This window comes from Musa acuminata, chromosome BXJ1-6 (assembly GCF_036884655.1).
Source record: "Musa acuminata AAA Group cultivar baxijiao chromosome BXJ1-6, Cavendish_Baxijiao_AAA, whole genome shotgun sequence".
NCBI classification, from domain to species: Eukaryota; Viridiplantae; Streptophyta; class Magnoliopsida; order Zingiberales; family Musaceae; genus Musa; species Musa acuminata.
Genome location: NC_088332.1, coordinates 17499322 through 17521844, shown reverse-complemented (window position 1 = coordinate 17521844; position 22523 = coordinate 17499322). Strand labels below are relative to the sequence as shown.

The 22523-nt window shown below is 36.4% G+C and overlaps 1 protein-coding gene and 1 long non-coding RNA gene across 7 annotated transcripts; both read right to left on the bottom strand.

Annotated features, from left to right (window-relative positions):
- Positions 1–688, bottom strand: LOC108953066 (uncharacterized). Its single transcript, XR_001978459.2, has 2 exons — positions 257–688; positions 1–167 (listed from the first exon to the last, which is right to left on the bottom strand). It is a non-coding gene; the product is annotated as an uncharacterized LOC108953066 (long non-coding RNA).
- A 442-nt stretch (positions 689–1130) lies between these two features.
- Positions 1131–21378, bottom strand: LOC135586072 (DNA mismatch repair protein PMS1-like). 6 transcript variants are annotated; one of them, XR_010514333.1, is made up of 14 exons: positions 20824–21378; positions 19383–19706; positions 17875–19044; positions 15262–15542; positions 15049–15175; positions 11752–11820; positions 11498–11571; positions 7559–7624; positions 4634–4737; positions 4336–4517; positions 2157–2257; positions 1704–1762; positions 1512–1590; positions 1355–1412 (listed from the first exon to the last, which is right to left on the bottom strand). XR_010514333.1 is itself a non-coding variant. In XM_065187879.1 (13 exons), the coding sequence occupies exons 1-12, from the start codon at positions 21049–21051 to the stop codon at positions 1729–1731; spliced, it is 2760 nt and encodes a 919-aa protein (XP_065043951.1). In that variant the 5' UTR covers positions 21052–21378; the 3' UTR covers positions 1131–1590; positions 1704–1728. The 6 variants fall into 6 exon arrangements, 3 of the variants coding, with proteins under 3 accessions (XP_065043951.1, XP_065043950.1, XP_065043953.1); XR_010514332.1 differs by having other exon boundaries at positions 1383–1435; XM_065187879.1 differs by having other exon boundaries at positions 1131–1590.
- Between the last annotated feature and the right edge of the window lie 1145 nt (positions 21379–22523).

Sequence of the window (22523 nt, the reverse complement as noted above, 5' to 3'; positions counted from 1 at the left end):
TCACACACATAGTCAAACCTCTTTCTTACTATAATATACTTCAAAAGGAAGTCTTCAAAAGTGACGAGCACAAATTTGAGTAAATCTGCAGAACTTGAAAAGTACGAGGATCTCATGGCCATTTGAGGGAAAGTTTAGGGGCAACTAGCGACCAATCCCATTAGCATCTTCTCAAAACCAGCAAAGGAACAAAGATAAGTATCAGGGTGATCCACCATAATAGATTTCGATCACAAGCTGAGGCCAGAATCCTTACCCTTTTGTTTTGTTGAGATGCATCTTGCACCTAGATCCGTCTCATTCACCGGACATCGCCCGCATTATCAGCAACCAATCCCATTATATCCAATCTCACTGTTTCCAGAGTGTAAATTCGTTTTGGCAGAATAGAGAAAGATCGACTTTAAGATGAAGCTACTGATCAACGAGCAGAACGATTTCTCCTCGAAGATGCCACGTCTTTGACCAAATGATTCACTCAGAAAAGGACTCAAGCATCGAACTCCATAGCATGGAATGGGAAAAAATGCTACAAATGAAGAACGTATAGGGCAAAGAACCGAACCGAATCGAGAGAAGAGGAGAAACGCACCATTTGCCATCCCTCTCGCAAAGCAAGAAGGGTCGTCATCCCCCGCCATGGCGCCGCTCTCGCGAACGACAGGAGCGACAAAGGTCGATGAATGGAAACACGAGTCGGCGAACAAACACGAACCGACGAAACAGTTAAATAGAACCACTAGCCCCGATTCGGGCCGGCCGGCCTTGCGGTCATCGGTTTGCCTTTGGTTGCACAACGTGAACCGGTTAATAAGTTCCCTTTTGTCTCCTAGTATAAAATAAAGGCACGCCATGTTCCCGTCGCGTTATATATTAATATAACGACTTAAATGATATAACAGCCATTATGTAACAAAGATCATAGATTTATACTAATTATTATATCATTTTGTACGTCCATTTCTCATCTAACGGGAACTATCAATGGTTAACACTAGCGCAAAGGTGGGTTGTCTGTAATTTATGCACAACAGAATATAGTGACTACTGTTGCTGCAAATGCTCAGCTTTTAGTTCAACTGATGACTGAGCATAACATTTAAAGGGTTACCTACCGGCTCAAATCTCAGTGAGAGAAAAAATTGATATTACGAGAATAGAAGTTGTAACTACAAAGACCTGCTAAATGGCCTCTTGCAATCATTCAGGATGATGGGAATTAATCTTGTTCAAGCAGGATATAAATATATAAGTTACAATTCTGATGTTGTCGGATGCTGGTGATACAAGCCAGGAGAGTATACACCTTCAGATTCTATAAATGTACTTGTTGGGGTGCCTCGTTAACTTGGATCTCAGAGCCAAGAAAAAAACCTTAAGACCGCCCATATCTGATCACAGGATCTGCAAGACTATTGATTTGGCAGCAAGCCAGCTATCAAAATGGCCAAAAAAAACCTGGTTGTATCATCCAAAATATTGATAAAAGCAAATGCCACTCAATGACGTACTTCAAATCCTTGGGGAGGATGCAATGCTTCCATCATTAGTCCCCGTTGAGTGAGACAGACGTAGACGCCCAGGCACATTCTGTGGCACAGCTACCATTAGAGTACTATCACGTGAATAATAGGCTAATAAGCAGTACTGGTGAAATAAGACAGCCAATATGAACACGGGGGAAGAAAGGAAAGAAGGATCACCGGCGTTGATGTGGTAAGAGTGTAGTTAAATGATTGACTCAACATCATTTCTTTTCAACCTGAAAATGAAATCTTCCAAGTTAATGATGGGAAAGGCAGCGCCAGCATGACGAGCTGCTGCTTTAGGGATCACAGATTCCATTACTGAAAGCAAGTTCTCCAACAATAATATTAAGAGAGTGCAAAGAAAAGGTTGAACATAACAAGGAAACATAGTTTATGAAACTATGTTTTATAGAACAAACACACATTTGTTTTAAATTTTTGGTGGTCGAAATAGCAACATATAGATCATCTTGCATTCATGTTCAGAGAAGGTAATATTGTTTATGAAACTTTTCAGTATTAGCAAGTTTAATGTGACATAAATAACACTGAACCAATAAATGAAAGAAAAGGTTATTAACAATTATTAAAAAAATCAATTTTCAAATAAGAACATAGTATTCACACCTTACATAGCCAATAGCAGCCAAGTCTGCCAGATGCCGCATTGTTGGCCTACCATGTGGACAATTCCAAGGTGAATTAAGATCCGCCAAATTCCGTAGTATCTAATGGCAATCAGCAAAAGAACATTTAGACATTAGCACCCCTCAAGCAAATGTCAAAGTTGTGGACTAGATAAAGCCAAAATTTAATCAACAGAGATATGGGAATGCTAATGATGAGTCAGGCACAGCCAATTGCATAATCAGGCATGAAAATAAAATATATTGAGAAGGGAAAAAATGGAAAGTGCATGAGCAGAAGTATGTTTCAGAACACCTGCTGAATCCTGCCAATTATCATGTGGATGTAGAGATAATTTATGCCATATCATGACAAAACTCCCACCAATATACATCTTCAGGAGGGTAACTCACGTCCATTACATCTATAACTGGAGTTGTTTCTGTGACTCAAATCCTAATCACTTACATTTCTGAGATTCTAAAATCAAGGTTAAACATTTTCAAGGGAAACAAAGTAATCTTTTTAAGCATAATACGCATTAATATGAAAATGGTTCTGTAATCTTACAAAAGAAGTAATCTTTTTACACATAATAGCATTAATATGAAAATGGTTCTGTAAGAAAACCTAAGAACAAATGATCAAGCAAATGATATCAAAAAATTTACTCATTTGTTAAAGCCTAAAGCATCACATGCACCTGCATTTGAAGTAAGATAATACCGGTTGGACCAGAAATACTATTTATTGGTCCAACCAAGGACCATCACCATCTCATATCATAAAAATAGGTAACAGTCAATATTCATTTTTAATATTTTTCCTATCGGGCGATAGGAGAAACTATACTGCCAAGCATACCGGTATGTTATAGTTGCTAAAATCAATATTGGACTGAGATTTAAATCCTTTCTCCAGCAATTTGAATCTCAGGACACATTGACCTTTTAGTTATCTTAAATTAAGCTTCTACATATGCTACCGAGAGTGAGCCTCAGTACAATGATAAATTTGCACCTTTGCCAAACCTGGGTAACCAAGATTCAATTCACACTGAGTGTGATCATTCCCAGACTCCAGATAGACAGGGAGCCTTGTGCTCTAGGTTTGCTGTTCTTTTACATATTTGCTACCAAGAATATAATTTTCTAGAAATCCCTCACATATTTGACATGAGCAGAAATTCCTAGAATGTTTCTGATCATGCAAAGAAACAAAAATGAATTTTTACTTTTCATCTAAAGGGTTAATCAAAATAAGGGCTGAAGTCCATGCCAAGAGGCAAATCCTCAAGCTCAAAAACAAAGAACAAGGGTAATAATTTTCTAGAAATCTCTCACGTGTTTGTTGTTAACTTACTTCATGAACATGAGATTGTCCTGAAAACAAGAAATGAAATATACTGATCTCGAATAAATTACCTTATCCCAAGGGTTCAACAAATGAATGCTAACTGCACTTCTAAGGAAATACAATTACACAAAACAAGTTGATTATAGTCTAATGAAGATAAAATTTTAGTTTTGTTTGCTACCACAGTTATGGATGCCATACTGAAATGCTAGAATCATCAGGAACTTATGAGTCTATATTTTACCAGATCTAAAATGATAGGATTAGACCATTAGAATACATTGTGTACCATGAATCTCTGAGGGACCAGAAACCATGCTGATAAAATTACCAAAACATAAATGAAAACAACAATAAGACCAAATCCGAAGCATACAACTAACAAGAACACGTTAAAGAACTTATATGTGCTTATTACACCAAAGTGACATAGAAGATCCTCAGAACATCATCTATAAAAGAAGAAACATCAAGGAACACAAAGAGGCACGTGTGAACATGCATATATAAATGCACAATGACGCAAAAGACCTGCAATATTTTGATGCTGTAAAGGCAGGCAAAAGCAACTTTTATGGAACCACTAAATCCACAACATAAAATGCAATCTATGATTTATTCAGCAAAAAATGGAAATCATGCTAAAAGCTCCACACAATCAAAATTTGCTATATTATGTTTTCCAACTACATGCAATTTTGTGAGATTTCCGACCTCCACCAAGGTCAATTCCATGTTGAACTTCCACAAGAATACAAGATTACAACAAAATGAGCTATAAAGACAACTGAACATGTTTTTTTGCAAAAGTTTCATCAATTACCTTCTGCATCTCACTTTTTGTCAATGGATCACCAATCATTACAGATGTTCGACAAGCCCGTGAAGCCAACATAGCACGGACTCTTGATGGACAGACAGAATCAGAAGTGTCCATTTTGTAACATCCCATTACTCCACACTCACCTTGATTATCAGAAAGAATAGAAATAAGCTCCTTGACATCTGGGTCAGAAAATAGGAAAAGAAATGATATTATACCAGAAAATGATTCAGTTATAAGACTCTCAAAGATAACTAGCATAAGATAGAAATCAATCTAGATGTACAAGCACGAGTACCTTCAGCTCCAAAAATGATGTTTCTACTAAATGGTACAGCTTTTAGTAAGAATCGATGACCAGGTGATGCATGCATGTCCTCTATCAAGGTAAAACCATTCTTTCTAACACAAGGCACAGAAAAGTGTTAGAAGTCCAAACAACACATACCAAAGCTACTATCACAATGCAAAGAGTGCAATAAAAATTAGAAGCTTGAGTTAAAAATTTTCTTGTTGCTAATGGAATAAAGGCACAATTCCCAATAAGATGATCCAGACATTGGATCCTAAGCTGAAACCCAGCAATTCAAGTAACTTGAATAAGCTAAGAATTTCATTCTTGATGCCGACTATATTGGAATTTAATTTTTTGTGACAGGATATTATTTGGTGGACACATCTATATGATTGTGTTTGATAACCATATTTTGATTCATAAACATGTTTTATAGTGACAATTGGAAAATCACTGCAAATACTTTAATATGAAGAACTATCAGGAATTTTATAAAAGTAAAACCATAGATTGACCAGAACATGTATCAGAACAATTAGAGTGCAGCTGAACTTGAACTTTCCTAACCCAGTTAACTAACAGGCCAGGTATAGATTGAACAATTTCACGTGACCAAACCAACAGAATCCAAAGCATTTGATCAAATCAATGTGACAGGTAACACCCTGTGGCACAAGGTCTTGAAGGAGACCCAGGAACTTAGAGAGAGAATAGAAGATAAATCAGTCTAAAAAGGTTGCCAAGAGAGATCATGATCTTATCTTTGATATTCCCTACAATTTGTCTTTTATATTCCTAATACTGCTGAAACCTCTCTAACCTTCCCATTTATGTGAACAGCAAATTAAGTTAGGATCAGTTTTCAAAAAACCCTCCTCTCCAAGAATCTTTCAACAAAATCCAATTGTACATTATAGAAACTTAAAGAACTTTTTCAATATTTTTTCATGAACAAAAGACATAATTTCATGGATGCCTATAAAGCTATCTAAACTGAATCCCTTGCCACATACATAAATTGTTCTTGATGTCCTACTCCAACCTCCCTCATCCCTCAATTACCATGCCAAATTCCTTTGATCCAGACACCTGGCTAGTACCAACCCCCATTCATGGGCTCAATGAGTTACCTCATCAATGACCCAGTGATTTAAAAAGCGCTAGGCGCCAAAAGGCGTCAATGTCCAAAAACGCTCGAAGCGCTCGCCCGAGCGAAGCGAGACGATAAAATATAACAATATATAATATAATTAATAAATATAATTATTTAAATAAAAAATTATTATTAAATTAAGAAGATCGAGTACAAAATCACAATGTCACATTAATAAAAAATCTCAAAAATCAAAACAATAAAATTTTACATCAAATCTATTGAGTTGCTCTGTACACTTGCCATTTATTCTGAAACCTAAAAATAATTTTAAATAAATAAAAATTAATAGTATTAAAATCAAAATAATATATTATTAATCTAATAAATAAAAATACTAGTATTAGTATATAGTTAACAGTATACTGTTAATAGTATAGTGAGAAAAGTGTGAGAAGACCAAGGCTGCTGAGGCAACGGCAGCGGTAGCAGGCGACAGCGATGGCTGGAGCGGGAGCGGCAAGCGGCGACGGCAGCGGGAGCGACAGTGGGAGTGGGAGCGGGAGCTGCGAGCGACAACGGGAGTGGCGACAGTAACGGCGAGCGACAACATCAGCGGCAAGCAGCGCCAGTGGCAGAGGCAGCAGAGAGCAGCGACGGCGGAGAAGAAATCTCGGCGACAAAATCGCGAGTGCTGGGGTTGGGAAAACCGCGAGAGGGAGCCTGATATCGATGATTTAGTTTTTTCGATTGAACCAATTAAAAGCACTAGAGACCAACCATACCTAAAAATCTGGTTCGATCGCCTGGTTTAACCCAGGCGCTCGCCCGAAGCGCCCGGCGCCTAGGCTCGGGCGAGCGCCCAAGCGACGCCTCTTTGAAGCACGCCACCTGGAAATGAAGCGAGGCGCTCTCGCCTCGCCCGAGCGCCTATTATAATCACTGCAATGGCCTTGTCTCACCCTGAAACAAACTATAGTTAGACAATGTTCTGTGCTACACATAACTGGCCTTTAAATCAAGGATTACAATTTCGAATAATACCGCTCGTACCGGGCGGTAGGTCCGTCAATAGACCGGTACACGAACCGCTAGCTATTGAGTGGTATTATATATATATATATATATATATATATATATATATATATATATATATATATATATATATATATATATATATATATATATATATATATATATATATATATATATATATATGTGTGGCATTGCCGAGGCAACATCGCCTCATTTTTCTGTGATGTCGCCTCGACAACGTCGACCCACCTGGGAAGACGAGAGAGGCGACGTCATCGAATTATATATATATATATATATCGAACAGTATACCGAACGGTATATCGCTCGATATATAATACCGTACCGTACCGAGTGAATGTTGAAACTCCGATATGGTACGATATTTCAATCCTTGCTTGAAAGTACTCATCTGTAGAGATTGAAAACAGACTAACTAGAACCCCTTCACTACTTTCCTAAAATTTTAAGTTGAAGTGGCCATCAATCTTCTGCAATAGCATTCAATTTCCAGGAAAAATTAGGACCTTAAAGCAAATTATCATGGAAAACTTATTAAGCATTAGTTAGCTATCCATTAGCTGATAAAACATTGTGACTTTATTTCAAGTTCATCCCAATGCCTTTCAGAATGGGCCTTATTACTACTATATCTTCAAAATTTTTCTATAAACAAACTAGAAATTAAGATAGGACAAAAATTCCAAGAAGAGATACTTTACATATTATGATAGATAATTACTTTTGAAGTAATCAATTTGTGTATAGAATAGTATTGTAAAAGACTAAAAGTTAGATACCTAATTATTTGCATATTCATGGAAGCTACAACTTCCTCCTCCGGTGATAATTCCAACCTCATTGGCCTGAACGTAGAAATGATATAGTACAAAAAGTATGGAGATGTCAAAAACCAGATTCTTATTAATAAGAAAAAAAGGAAAAGCAACATTCATGGTAAGATGTTAATTGAAGAAAAAAAGATAATAATAAAACCAGGAAACAGAAAACACTAGTGCAAGTCATGACCACATAATATTGAATGATTTCATAGATTAAGCACGTAGTACAAGAGTAAGTTAACATCAATCCAGAATGGCCAGGCAAATAGTGACATTGGACACTGTGTACATCATCAGAATTGATCAGAAGTTAGAATGTCAAATTCATAGCAATGATCAAGTTTGCAAGTTGACAAAATCTGAAATTTCTCAAGTTCCTTTAGCTTTGGTTTTAATCTGTAAGAATAAGCAGCTTTTACTATCATTATTAATACAATGCCAATTTAAAAGATAATGGGTGGTTCTCTAGTTAAGTTTCCACCCTTCAAAATATGTCCAGTCAATTTCTTAGTAGAACTTTCTTTTTCTAATAAACATTTTCCACGCAATGCTAGATCTGACATCATAAACCAACACAATTACCATAACAGGTAGGAATACATGATGATTGAAATTTGAGGTTACAAAAACTAAATTTAGGTTCTCTCATTTCTAAGGATTGAAATTTCGTACCGTACCAGAATTTCGAGACTCGCTCGGTACGGTACGATACTGTATACCGAGCGGTACAATTTGGTATATCGCTTGGTATATATAAAAGTATATATAAAAAAAACCGACAGCCTCATCGCCCTTTTTGGCGCATGGGGAGAAGAAACCTTCTCCCCAAGCAGGCAGAAAGCTATATATATATATATATATATATATATATATATAATTTTTTCTGCGACGTCACCTCTCTTCTCCCTACGCGGGGCGGCATCGCAGAAAAACGAGGCGATGTTGCCTTTATATATATATATATATATAAGCAAAAAAAAAAATCATTTTTGTCGAGGCGACGTCTCCTCTTTTTTGCCCACGACGTCACCTCTCTTCTTCCCGCGATCATGGATCCTTCTCCCCGCGCCGAGAGAAGTCGCCGACAGACGAGGAGGGAGAGCAGCGCCGATCTCTAGGTTTTCCTCTTCTTCTCCCTTTTCTTTCTTCCCTCACTTAATACCACCCTTTCCTTTCTTTCTTCTCCCTCGGTCATCGTTCGGGGCAAAAACAACCCCTACTGCCCGATTGCAGGCAGTATTATTCGAAATTGAAGACCTTGCTCTTTTCTTGTTGTTCTCTATATGTTTGATACAACTCAATAAAGAAGGAAAGTAGTATAGATTTTAAAGATGGATAGAAGATCACAGAATATAAGCATAAAAAATATTTTAAATAAACATTCATTGTTGAAAGATTACTACAACAGTACAACTACTATATATTTAATAGAATCCGCAACAAATTAGGTTTCTGCCAATAAATAAATTAAGAATCCCACAACTGATGACATTTGTGTCCTAAAGAACAACTTCATGTGTTGCTCCCAGATCTGCATTCTGGATGAAGAAGATTAATGATGAAGCTTTCATAAAAAAAGAAGATTAACAATGAAGCTGAACTTTCCATATCATTTTACGTCTCCAGTTCTGTTTTCATATTCTGCAACTTTTCTTCATGGTTTATTTCTTCATGAAGTAACAACAATTGACATCAGCCATAAAACAGGAAACTCTGAACAAGTTCTTCCCATTCTTAATTTATATCTTCCCATTCTTAATCTATATCTTCCCATTTGTAATCTGAACAAATCCAAAGCTGAACATTCCATATCATTTTACTTGTCTAGTTCTGTTATCATATTCTGCAACTTTTCTTCATTGTTTATTTCTTCATGAAGTAACAACAATTGACATCAGCCATAAAACTGTAAACTCTGAACAAGTTCTTCCCATTCTTAATCTATATCTTGGCTTCTCCTTTTCTATTTGTGTTAAAAGGCAGCAAGTCTTTAACCTTGCCAAATAAATCTGAAACAGTGAATCCATTAGCTTTCAGCTGACTTCACTTCTATAATCCTTTTCACAAATCTGTTGTTCACTTGAGGTAAAAGTAAGTAATACATAGATACTTTAAATCATATATTTAAGCATCATCAATGTTGGAACAGTATGTTGGGATTGTGCCATGTGAAGGACATGCCAGTATTGTGTTATACTGGCAGGGAGCCTATGTAGGATAGCACAATTCCATGTTGGTGGGCACACAAATATTATGTTCTTTTGGCAGGGACCAATCTTGGCTGGTATGGTTCCATGTTAAACGGCACTTACCATGTATGATGATAGCATCCTTACACACCATATCTGCACAACACCCTATGTCCCAAATTTTATAACCTTGCTTTTTACTGCCTTATCCCTTCTAAAAGTTTCAAGTTCCAACCTTCTCGTTCTCAGAAAGCTTAGAAGCCAAATAGTTTACTTGACTAAAAACTTAATGAACTAGTTAGGAACTTGATTTTCATGATAGATGAGTGAAAAGACATCAACTTACATTTTGTCACATAAGGCCAAGCATCAATGGAACTAAACATTCAGATAAGAGAATAGCAACCTAAACACCCATGTTGCATCAGTACACCTTTATTGATATTATGTTTAGCATCATCTTTTCAGTTAAGTTCTTAATACTTTTTTTAATAAAGAGGATAAGGAATTTTATATGAACATATTTGGTGCAACTTAACAAAACTTATAGATCCCTAGATAAGCTAACAAATCTTTAGAGCTTGGATACATATTTGTTATTCACACCATACAGACAAACAATCCTGCCAATCTCATCAGAAATTTATGTAGACTGTATGTGGTACAACTGGACATTGGAGAGGAAACCCCACAATCATATGAGCTTTCTTTTATTTATATTTCCTTCTTTATCTGTCCTATTTCTTTTTAAGTACTTGCCTTGTATCCCCTTCAAAATTCACTAATTGCATATATGCTCCTCCAAAGTATGAATTTGCTTATATTTTATCAAGAGCTGAATTTATTTGAGCTAGTATCCTTGAGGTTAAGGGCTTCTGACAATGTCAAAAAGCATCACTCATCATATATTAGTGTAAATTGATACCCGATAAGATTCTCTTCAAGTGAAGGTGAGGAAGAAGGATAAGGTAGGTAGATTGAAGTAATACTCCCCAAAGTTCAGCATGCATTGTAAATGATTACCGCCTTAAAATGAGGGATAAAAAGGTTCACTTATAGTTTAGGTCCATAGGTTGAAAAGAGCTCAGAATTAACTATAGTAAACATCCATGGATTGACTTTGACAACAAGGGCACTAGAAAAATAAATCTGATTACTGGCATGTGTGAATTGATACATTTAAGGGGCATATCCACCAGTAGCCAAACTAAAGAGGAATTTGTAAGAAAAACTAAATCTTTTATTTCTTCCTGAAAGGTGCCACTAGCAAGTATTTTTGTAGGGGATATGCCAAATCTCCAACAAAATTTCCTGTGGCAAACATGGATTGGCATAAGATACACCAGCAACACTTAGAATGTTGTAAGAATTTGCATCAACATATGTGACATTAGAATGGAACTTAGCAAAGCTCAAAATGCAACAAGTGAATCGAACAAAAAAAGGAAATAAGTTAGTGTTTGGCTCAGGATTGTAATACAGGGTTCAGATTTTCATGGATATCATGTTCATCTCTGGAAGTTTGCAAGAAAATGGATGGTTTAGTAGGCCAGATGACCAAGGATGGTTGTGAACTTCAGCATGTTTGATTAGAGGTGATACCAAAAAAAAAAGTGTCTTTGCACACTAGTGATTTCTACAAGCAACTTAAAATTTTCAAAACAGCTAAGTTCATAGGTTCTCAGAAAATGAAATGAAAATTCCTTACTTAAGTAGGGGCTGTAAGTTCAAGATGGTTGATTGTGAGAGTCGTTCAAAATTATATTTTTCATCTGCAGCATGCTGCAAATAGAGAAACACAGTAAAGTGTTAAATGACATTCTACTTTGTAAATTGATGGTCAAATAATAAATGGTATAGCCAAGAGTTAAACTCAAGGAAAAAAAAACCATTTCACAGAAACTTCACATAAACAAAAATGAGAATTGAGGATATTGTAAACTTTAAGAAAGAGATGCTTACCTGGTCTATAATAAACAAGTCTTGTTCTATCTTTCCAATAATGAACCCAAGATTGAACTGCCCAATGACCTAAATCATGAACAGATATTGAAAATGTACAAAGATCCATTAAATAACTTAACTATCTAAAGTATGATAGTATATAATTAATGTTCAGAAAGGTAATCTTAGATCACATATTAAAATGACAAAGCTAAAGTACCTGAAATAACTAAAGAACAAGATAAACATAGTATATGCGTGACAGGTTAAGGAAGATTTGATGATATTAAATACAAAGTCCAATGCTTTATCAACAATGAAATCCAAGTTTTATATGCTTGGGTTATAATATTCACAATAATAACTTATGGAATCAACTTGTGATCAATTCAAGGGCATATTGGATACCAGACTAGTAAGTAGTAACAGTCCCATCTTGGGCCAATATCTACAGTTGTTTCAGGTACCTGACCTGTTTCAGTGATCTGGTCAGACCGGTATATCAATCAGTAACCATGTACCACGTTTCAGCACACTGGTATGTATTGACATTTCAGAGAGGAAGAAAAGGAAAGAGAAGAGGAAAGGCGGGTGGAGAAAGAGGAGGAAGAACAGAAAGTAGTGGAGGAGAAAGAAGAATAAGAAGGAAGAAGAGGAGAAGAGGAGAGAGTGTACCTAGGAAGAAGAAAGAGCACGGCAACAGCAGCGTTGGTAGCAGCATTGCAAAGCGGCAACATTGGCAGCAACGGCGGCGACAACAGAGAAGAGGGCTTGTGAAAATTTCTATTTTAGGTTTTTTTAATGCTAAGTTGGATGGGTCCCATTGCTATTTTAGGTTTCTTATTTTTCATGAGTTGGACCGGACCACTCCAAATGAGGTTGGTCTGCGTATTGGTCCACATCCAGACCAATACGTATCACCCATTTCATACCATTTCGGGCGGTACGATAATCCTTGATCTACACCAAACTATGCTAATACTATATCATACCAAGTGTTTCTGTGCCCAGTTGGATTGTTGGTCCAAGTGCGCTGGATGCGATGCCTGGACCAATAAAAAAAATACTCATTTTCGATTTTCTTTGGTTTCTGATGGTTTTGATTTTTGAATATAATGTATTGTCTACAGTATCTATCGTGGCCATATCTAATGACATATCTAGGGCCACATAAATAATGATCATATATATCTAGGACTATATTAATGATCATGACCATAAGGATTATATAACAAATTGGTACAAAATAATTAATAAATCAGTCAGACAACTGCAATCCATAATAACTTAATGAAATACAATACATGATGGCTTAATGATTCAAAGACAAAACATCAAGTCTCAAAAGAAATACAAAGCATACTAGAAACCTAAAATTATGTTTTGTGACATTAGGGATTAAGGAGTCTACCAAAGATATTCAGATTGGTTTGTGAACAGCTCGAACTCGAGCTCCTGTTTGGAATCTGCTTGTTCAGATAATGTTGGATGAAGCTCAACAGGAATTTAGTTGTTAACCCAAACAAGTCAAGCTAAAATATGACTTCGTTCATTATGTTTGGATAGATAAGGGCTTAAGTAAAAGGAGTAATATAATTATATAATATATTATCAAGTGTTGTTAGGTAGAGTTCCAATGAATTTTCTCCTACTAGTCATTAGATTTTGATATACTAGATTTGATCGTAAGCTATATAATTAGTTGTCATGTAAAAACCTTTTACCATATATTCTCCCCCATATCTCCTCTTCAAAAATATAAAAGCCCTTACCATCCCTTGATGTGTCATTTTAGCTCTACCCACCAAATTCTTCCATCACCATCCTCTGGCCCTCTTTTGTCCCTCTCTTTCTCTGGTCTAAATAGGGCTGTCAAACACAGTAGTGCTAGCGACCAACTTGAGCTCATGTTCAGTTTGAACTAGAATTGTTCAAAAAGCACACACTATCAAGCTCAAGCCAATTACAAACAACCATAAGTTTGTTTAAACATCAAACACAAACAAGAGAGCCAATTCTTCATGTTCAGCTTATTTACACATCAATATTGATGTTGTAATTTCATCTAATATATTCGGTCATATGATGTTTGAAGATCTCATGGTACAGGTGAAATAGATGAGAGCACTAGATCAGATTATGCATATCAATCTCTAACTAATTATAAATATGGATGAACAAAGAAGTCCTGTCCAAGCTTTGGGCTGGACGTGGCACTAGCTAAGCCCAAACATGGCAGACCTATATGCAATCGTACTGGTTGATAATGACTTGCAGCAAAACCACAAGTTAGTAAAATTGAGGTAATCACCTCAAGCGGTAGCAGTGACAATGAGCACAATGAATTAACTCCACTGATAGATAAACCGAAATTTAAGCATTGAAAGAAAATATACTGGATTATCCAGAATCAACATAAATCACAAGGGATGTCTACATGACATAGGACAACTTATACGGGTACTAGATTCGAGCCCAAGGGAAATAAGGATCAAAAGGGAATAAGGAAATATACTCGATCTAAGCATACTTAATTTGTAGAAAAACGATTTCAATGGTGAAAGTACAAGTTCACACTATGCCAAACTTGAGGATTGAGTTAGTTACGTAGCACAACTTCACAATGGAGGGAAAGAATTTTTAATTTATTTGATAATAGAGAGAGAGAGAGAGAGAGAGAGAGAGAGAGAGAGAGAAACAATAGTAGGAAAAAAGGCAACTACCAGACTCATTCAAGGATGACCTCTGAAGGTTCACACCTCCGCACGTTTCACCTATAGCCATGAAATCATAACATCGAGAAAAGAACATGGCATCACATTACTCACATATAATATAGGAAAAACACTATCCTTTCATTTCTTGATTATTTGATTTGAATCTTAGTTACAATCACCTATTATGCCAAAAAAATCAAGAAAAGAACATTGCATCATTCTAGCCAAAAAAGTAATTTGACAGTTGTAAATGTTTGTAGCTGCTCCTATTATATCATACTGAGCAAGCATTATGCACGAGTTTTGATGGCGTATGAAACTGTAATGCTTTTGTATGCCATTGGACCATATTTCCAAAATTCCAAACAACTCAGTTAAAATGGTTAGAACAACAATCCATGCCTCTCAACCAAAATTCACATCAAAGGTCACAAAGACATTTTTCCAAATCCCAACCAAAACTTGATTGGCATGTCTAAGTAATTGAGTAAGCATCCATTACATAGGCACACAATTAGCATTGGTTGACTTGGTGGAATACCAACATGAGCTCATAATGAATGTTCAAAGTAATTGGAAATGAACTACATCTGATTACCTGCATTTGCCCAAAATATTCTTTTTTGAACAATCTATTCAACTCGCTAGTAGCTGCAGCCAAAGATTCTGCTTTTCCCTCATTGTTTTCTGGTTGAGAATTTTCAAGTGTTGCAGCAGTATAGCAGCTGAGATAGGCAAATCCAACATGGATATTATGTCTTGTTAAGGAATGAAAGTAAAATTACTTTGTCGAAAGTGATATAGTCAAAACCTTCCCATCTTTGTTCTGTGACTTCTGTCATCGGACTGTTTGCTAGAATGCAATTTCATAAATTTCAACTGTGTCTTCCTTCTAAGATCATCCATCCTGAATTGCAAAACAGTGTAACCTTTTGAAGTAGAACAAGGTTTTATAGTATCATATTTTTCATCATGTGATTCAGATGATGGTGGTAAGCTTGATATATTTTCTGACTTCACTTTTAAATCTTCATCAGAACATACTGTAGCATCAGCAGGTGATATAGGCACATCCTGCATTTCTGAATCTGACTGCAAGAACAAATTCGTTATACAACTTATGATAAGTAGCATCACCAACTTGACAGAAGACAAATTTAGAAGATATAACTAACAGAGGAGCAAGAACATAAAGATTAAAAGAAAATTCTGTCCTCTAGATTCTAGAGGAAACAAATAAAGCGCAATCAAATCAAATAAAGGTACTTATGAATTAAAAAAACTAATCAAAGGTAGACTACACTTGTTAGAGCAAAGTCATCACTGGTTCAGAACTCACTTGTTGCCAAGGTTTGCAATACCTCAAGATACAGTTCCAATCAGTCCAACAGGTTATCAATATACAGATTACGGACCAAGGCAAACCAGGTTGTACGCCAATACCAGACCCGTACCAGATGGTATAGGACATGTACCACCCTCGAAGACCCAGTACAAGGTCAGTAGCACCCTGGTATATGGCGATATAGGCCGTGTACGACAATTTTTTTATTTTTCAGTTGTTTTAAGTTTTTTCAAAACTTAATACATGCTGGTGTGCCAATTGTCATCAATAAAGACAAAAGTACGGTACCAGTCTGACCCTGAACAGTATAGTACCGATACATGAAATTGCAAACCTTCCTTCATGCAATAAATCAGTTTAATGATTTGGCACAACAATCAGCAATCCATCTATCAATACATTCCATAATGAATAGGATATTGGGTTCAATTAATCTGGCAATGACTCAATCCAAAACTGTATAACATTTATGTACATATACATTAAAAATAAAATATATATACCAAGGAAGAGGAATAAACTCTAGCCACTATCACCCCCCTTGTCAGTACTTCTCGTGTGCCTAGTCCATCTTCAGATCAGCGCCACTATTCTCTTCCAAAATTTCGCTAGCTCTACCATCTCCACTGACAAGCTATCATTGTTAGCCCTTCTCATTATCATTCATGTTATCATTCTCCTAAACTTAGTCTTCTCTCTCCATCTCTCCCTCTCTCTTCTCTTTTCTCGTGGTAGCAGGTTGGAGGTCCACAGAATGGAGCACCTCATCCCTCCAGCTTTCCCACCATAGGTTGCACCAACTAAAGTCCCATCATGATACCATTGCTAGAACCACAAACACTACCCTCAACTCCAGCACTCCCACCCACTAAAATGCCTGAATCCCTGCCTTCATGACTCCATGCTACCATAGACCTGAACCAGAAACTTCACACAGCTATCAAGTGAGACACTAGATCCATATATGCAATCCCTTTGGTTTAGGTTTTCTCTTAAGATGACCATTTTCATTTTATGATTGTTTTGTAAAATCCTTAACTACCATCAGTTGGTGTTGCCATTAGAAGTGACGCACTTTCTCTTCCTCTCCCTCTTCCATTGATAGATTGGATCAGAGATATAGATATTCTCCAAAAAGGATATATATTAGCTACCAACCAATATGAAGAACCAGATCGTAAATCGACAGAACTCAGACCAATATATTAGCTACCAATCAAACTTTGATTAGCCTAGTGTCAGTTCTAATTTAAAGGCCTCAGACAAAGAAGCCCTTCATCTAGTGGTTTCCTTTTAAGATGGGCAAAGGTGATGATGTCAATCTCAATGTAGGATAGGCACAAGAAAGGGAGGGCCATCGATGAAACCTTAATATGATCAGCCATCTTACTTCACTATGTCAATTTATGCTCTTGTACCAAAAAGCTTATAGTTAGATAAATTGCTACTTGCAGTCTTCACCGCTATGTAGCATTGAGTAATCCAGGCATAAATGATATACAAAAAACAGCATAAGAGTAAAACTGACATCTCTCTGATCATTATGATCCTTTATCTTAATTCTGCATGATAACTCTTGATTGAGTGACAATCACAATATTTGGTGATAAGGTATTAACATTAATATGAATTTCTCTTTTTTCTGCTGTGGTAAGCTATCTATGAGCTGTCCAGCCACCATTCATGTGCTCAGCATGACTAATGCTCTTCTGCATATCAAAGAGTTGGTATCAGACTCCACTTCTATTAATGCTCTACATGTAGAAGTGCCGATCACAAAGGCATTCATTGATATCAAACTCCACACCTTATTTAAATTAAAGCACCATAAATTAAACAAAGAATCACTAGTCTGATATCAATTGTGCTTCAGTAAATATGTTAACCACATAAATTTACTCCTGATGGTAATTTATACAATCACAACTTAGCGGGAATACTAAAATTAAGAGGTAGAAGCAAATTGGTCGTCTATTGTTTTGAGTATCGAAGCAAGTCTTGATGGAGAAGATTAGAATGTGAAGAATTATGTACAATACTTAGATAATAGTTTAAGAACTTCAGAAAATTTTAGCATACCTCATGAGATCCTCTATCATGAAAATCACGTTCGCCGGAAAAGGAGATTTCCTCTTTATTAGAGACATCAGGTGGTACTTGGCATTCTAGCAACTCTATTGTATTGGCTCCAGGTGAATCATCTTCTGGAACATACTGATGGGATTCTGAGACTGAAGTCCGCATAGCTGAACTGGTTTTCCTGACTTGACAGGAAGGTGTTTCATGTCTCAATACAGGTGCTTCAGACAATACTTTGCAACAATTCTCATGTTTCCTCTTGTTTGGAGAAACAAAATTTGTAAGAGAAGACTGAACAAGATTTGAACGAGTAGAATTATTATTCCTTTCTAGTCTAAAATGATTTATTGCCATCTCATCGATCTTTGGCTCATGAAAGTCACTTGAGTGCTGAAATTGATGGGCATGGGCGGAAGGACTTCCAGAATCCTTCATTTCACATAAACTAGTATTCACTTTTTCTGGCATAGAGTTTTTTTCATTAAGGAAAATTCCTTTTTCCTCATCTAACTCTTTAACTTGCAGCATCTTTGGAGAATTGTCTTTAAAAAATACTTGACTGCCCACACCATCTTCAGGAGATAATTCCTTGGATGCTGATAAAGGATTTTTGTCCTCTGAAGCAACCACTTGCGATGTATGTGCTTCTTTCTCAGGCTTTTCAATCATATTAACAGTATAACTGCAGTGATGAGGACAGTATATCTTCTCAACCTCTGCCCTCAGGGAGAGCATAAGGCCACCCTCATCAGAAAAGAAAATTTTCCGCTTATCAGGAGTAACATTGACATCATACGATGTGGTTGGTATGATAAAGTTCAAGATTGCGATGGGAAACTGTTTGGAATTTGAATATCTATACAATTCATTTACAAGTTTACCAACCTTTGGCATATCTACAGGTCTGCCATTTACATAAAAATATTGCCTATCTCCTAAATTACGACCACTACCATATCGAGACTTAGAAAGAAAGCCTTCAACTTTGCAACCCTCTGATACACATAAATTCAGTGGCTCTAAGCACTGCAAGGTACTTAGACCAAATACAGTTATGATATTATCTTTCAATGAACTGCTTCCTTGAGTTTTCAGTACCATGGACTTCGAATTTTTTCCAGTTGTATTTGTGCAAAGCAATCGAACACCCTTAGCGATTAGGGCATATGCCTGCGATAAGAGAAAGGCAGTTTATCATCATTATCATTTAAAACATTAAAAGGAGGAAACTGATTGAATGCTGAAAGCATCAGCAATCAGAACTATCAAATACCATATAGGACACTTTAATGGGAACTAATCAAATGCTAAAAAAAAGCAATGAATGCACCATTAAGGAGAGGAATAAAATTTATGTTATGTGAGAAAACCATGAAGATCCTTGGACCTTAACTTCACATACAAAATTTTCTTGTGAATATGCAGGATCATGTTTTGATACTTCAGATGAAGTGAAAAATTAAAAAACTATCTGCCAAATGAAAATAGACATAGAAAGGCTATCTCACATTCAATAAAGAAACAAGCTTTCCGTATTCTCGTCGTATATTCCGACTGAATTCCTTACTTCGCACTGGCAAAGTGGAGAATAACTTCTCAACGGTCACAGTGGTTCCAACCTGTCGTGCAATCTTCTTTTCAGCTGTCACTAAACCATAATGATCAAAGATTAAATGTGTACCAAGTGGTTCATTTTTTGTTCTTGTTTCAATAATCAAATTCCCCAAGGTACAAAGGGAGCTCAGTGCTTCCCCTCTAAAGCCAAAAGTTCTCAGGGAGTGAAGATCAGAAAATTCTGATATCTTAGATGTATGATGCTTTAGGGCAAGGGCCTGCAGAAATTAAAGAAAGTGTCATTTCTTAGCAAAAAGTAAAAAACAAAAAAGTAAAAGATATATCCTTCCATCCACATGCCCCAAACCATGATGATAATCACTATTGGGAATGCAACAAAAACTAATGTGTTATTTCTAATGGATAGAACAGAGTGAAATATAATATTAAAGAACACTAAAGGAAAAAAAGAAGAAAGAAACTTAATTGGGCTGTTATAAAAATAATAACAACTTTTAACAGCACCTAACATGGCAATTATTTCAATGTCAAAGAACATAAGCTGCAAGAGGGAAATTGAGCAGAAGTTGAATGGTGAATAGATAAAAAGGATCACAGCCATCATAAAATATGAAAAAGCAACTCCTAATTGCCTTTAGGAGTACTTTCCTCTCATTGTTCCACCAGGAAATACTGATAGTTACAGTATCTAGTGATTCAAATATGTGCTCCAGTTTTCGCCTGGCTGACTAGTAGTTCTTGTATCAAATTAATAAAAATCTTAAGCAAATTTTAGCTTTCATCTGGAGACTAACACCTCTGTCACCATAAAAGATTTGCCATGTGAAAACCTCAGGCAGTGAAGTCTTTTCTTCTGTACGAGGAAGAAGGACCAATTTATAAATAAAGAATGTACCATGATCATCCAGCAAATTTTAGTAGGCTCTTTATTGGACAAATGTAGAATTTAGAATCATGATCTCAGCTGTGTGTGAGCTCCATCTAGCTATACTTTGACTAAACCTTGTTGTTAAAAAAGGTCTTGTTTGTTACAATAAAGGTCCTTATCCTATGTGATAGAGCCCTGTACACCTTCTCACACAGCTAAAAATCCAAGCTGCTGACTATATAGTATATACACAAACACATACACCCAAAAAGAAAAAGAGAACAAAAAGAAATATCCTGATATAGCAAGCAAGTTGATTAACGTTTCAGTTGACCTATAACAATTGTCACTACATGTACACGACTAGCAATGTAAAACTACAATGACGTAAGTATGAACAGGAAAAGAAATAAGTTCATGAAGAAACCAAAAGATTATAGTCTGTTAACATACATTATGATTTATGCATCAGAAATCATTTGATAAATCCAGATGTCACCAAGTACCTGAAAATTTTGAGGGGAGATACCACAACCATTGTCAATAACTTTGAAGTACTCCTCGCCATATTCCTTCAGATTTATCTCAATACTGCTTGCACAAGCATCTAAGCTATTCTCGACCAACTCCTTCACAGCAGACGAGAGGTCCAAGATCACTTGCCCCGAACAAATTCTATGAACCACCGCCTTATTAATCGGCTTAATGACCTGTGAATCACCCTCCCCTTCCATACCAACAAGCTCAAACGATCACCGACAGCACACCCATGTATAAAAACTCATGGCCACCTAAATTTCTCGCTGCCATTAGTCGGCAATGGTGTGCAAAGAAGATTTAACGAGAATCAGAGGATCAGAGAGATGCCACGATGCGACGAGATGAGGATCGTGGGAATGGTCCGAGGAAGAGAGCAGAAAGGAGTGCCGCGGTGGTTGATCGATCCCGTCTCAGGCAGGAGCGCGAAGAGAGGACCGGGAAAGCGAGGAATAGAGAACGGATTCGGGAGCAGCGAAAACAAAGAATCGACGAGGGTGAAAAGAACCCTAAACCCTGACCGTTTGGCAGTAAAAGGGCAAGCGGCTTCGTCCCTGTTTAGGCCAATGAAAACGGGTCGGATAAGATTAACGGGTCAACCTGGTTTCCGGTTCAAGAACAGGCCAACCCGGACCCGTAAAGACACAAATCTGGGCTTTTGGTTTTCCGATCGACGAGTCGGGTCCGATTCGGAACAGCTTTAAGGTGTTCCGATTCGGAACACAATCGGGACACCTTAATCCGAGTCAGCCCCACTCGGATCTGAGCTAATAATTAGATTTTTTTTTAATTGACTTATAGGTATATTTTTAATAATTAATTACGACAGTATAACACCATTTAAAGACACGGCAATGGTTGTAGGAAGCCAAAGCACTTCACATTGGAGTCAGTCCGATCTAACAGTAAACGATAGTTATCAAATTAGAATCGGAAAGTGACTCGATCTAGTCTTAGGTCACATAAAATGACTAGTCAAATCAACCGGTCAATTAATCCAACCATATATTTAACTAAAAAATACTTTAAAATATATAAATAATTAGAATTTATATGCAGTAAAAAATATATAAAATACCAAAATTAACAAAAAAATTGAACAATCTAAGACAAACGAAAACAAAACTCTAATTATATAGAATATGATAAAAATAGTAACATCAGCCATCCTTATATATACAAACTTTTAGGAACATGTGTTAATTCCATCCATCGATAGAATAAATTATTCAATTATATAAAAAAAATCTTATCCCATATAAATATAACTTATAGTATTGAGGAACAACGTCGTTAACATCTTAGTCAGTCTAACATAGTTTGGATCCTTATATATAGGGTTGTCCAAAGTCCATTCAAGGTAGAAACATCAAGCTCCCAAAGTGTCACCTATACTAAAACCAAGGTGGAGAGAGATTTTCTGACCCAATCCCTATAATATCTAAGTTAATAATTCAAGATTTTCTAACCCAATCCCTATAATATCTAAGTTAATAATTCGATATGTACGAGTATAGTTGCAAGTAGAAAAAAAAAAAAAAAAAAAGGTCTGTCCTTTTTTCTCCGCCTAATGATGGGCTTTTTGTACTTGGTCTTAGAAGGACGTAAAATATTTCGTACAACATTTTGTGAGGAGACAACATCTAACCACCTTCAATCGCCTCCCTTT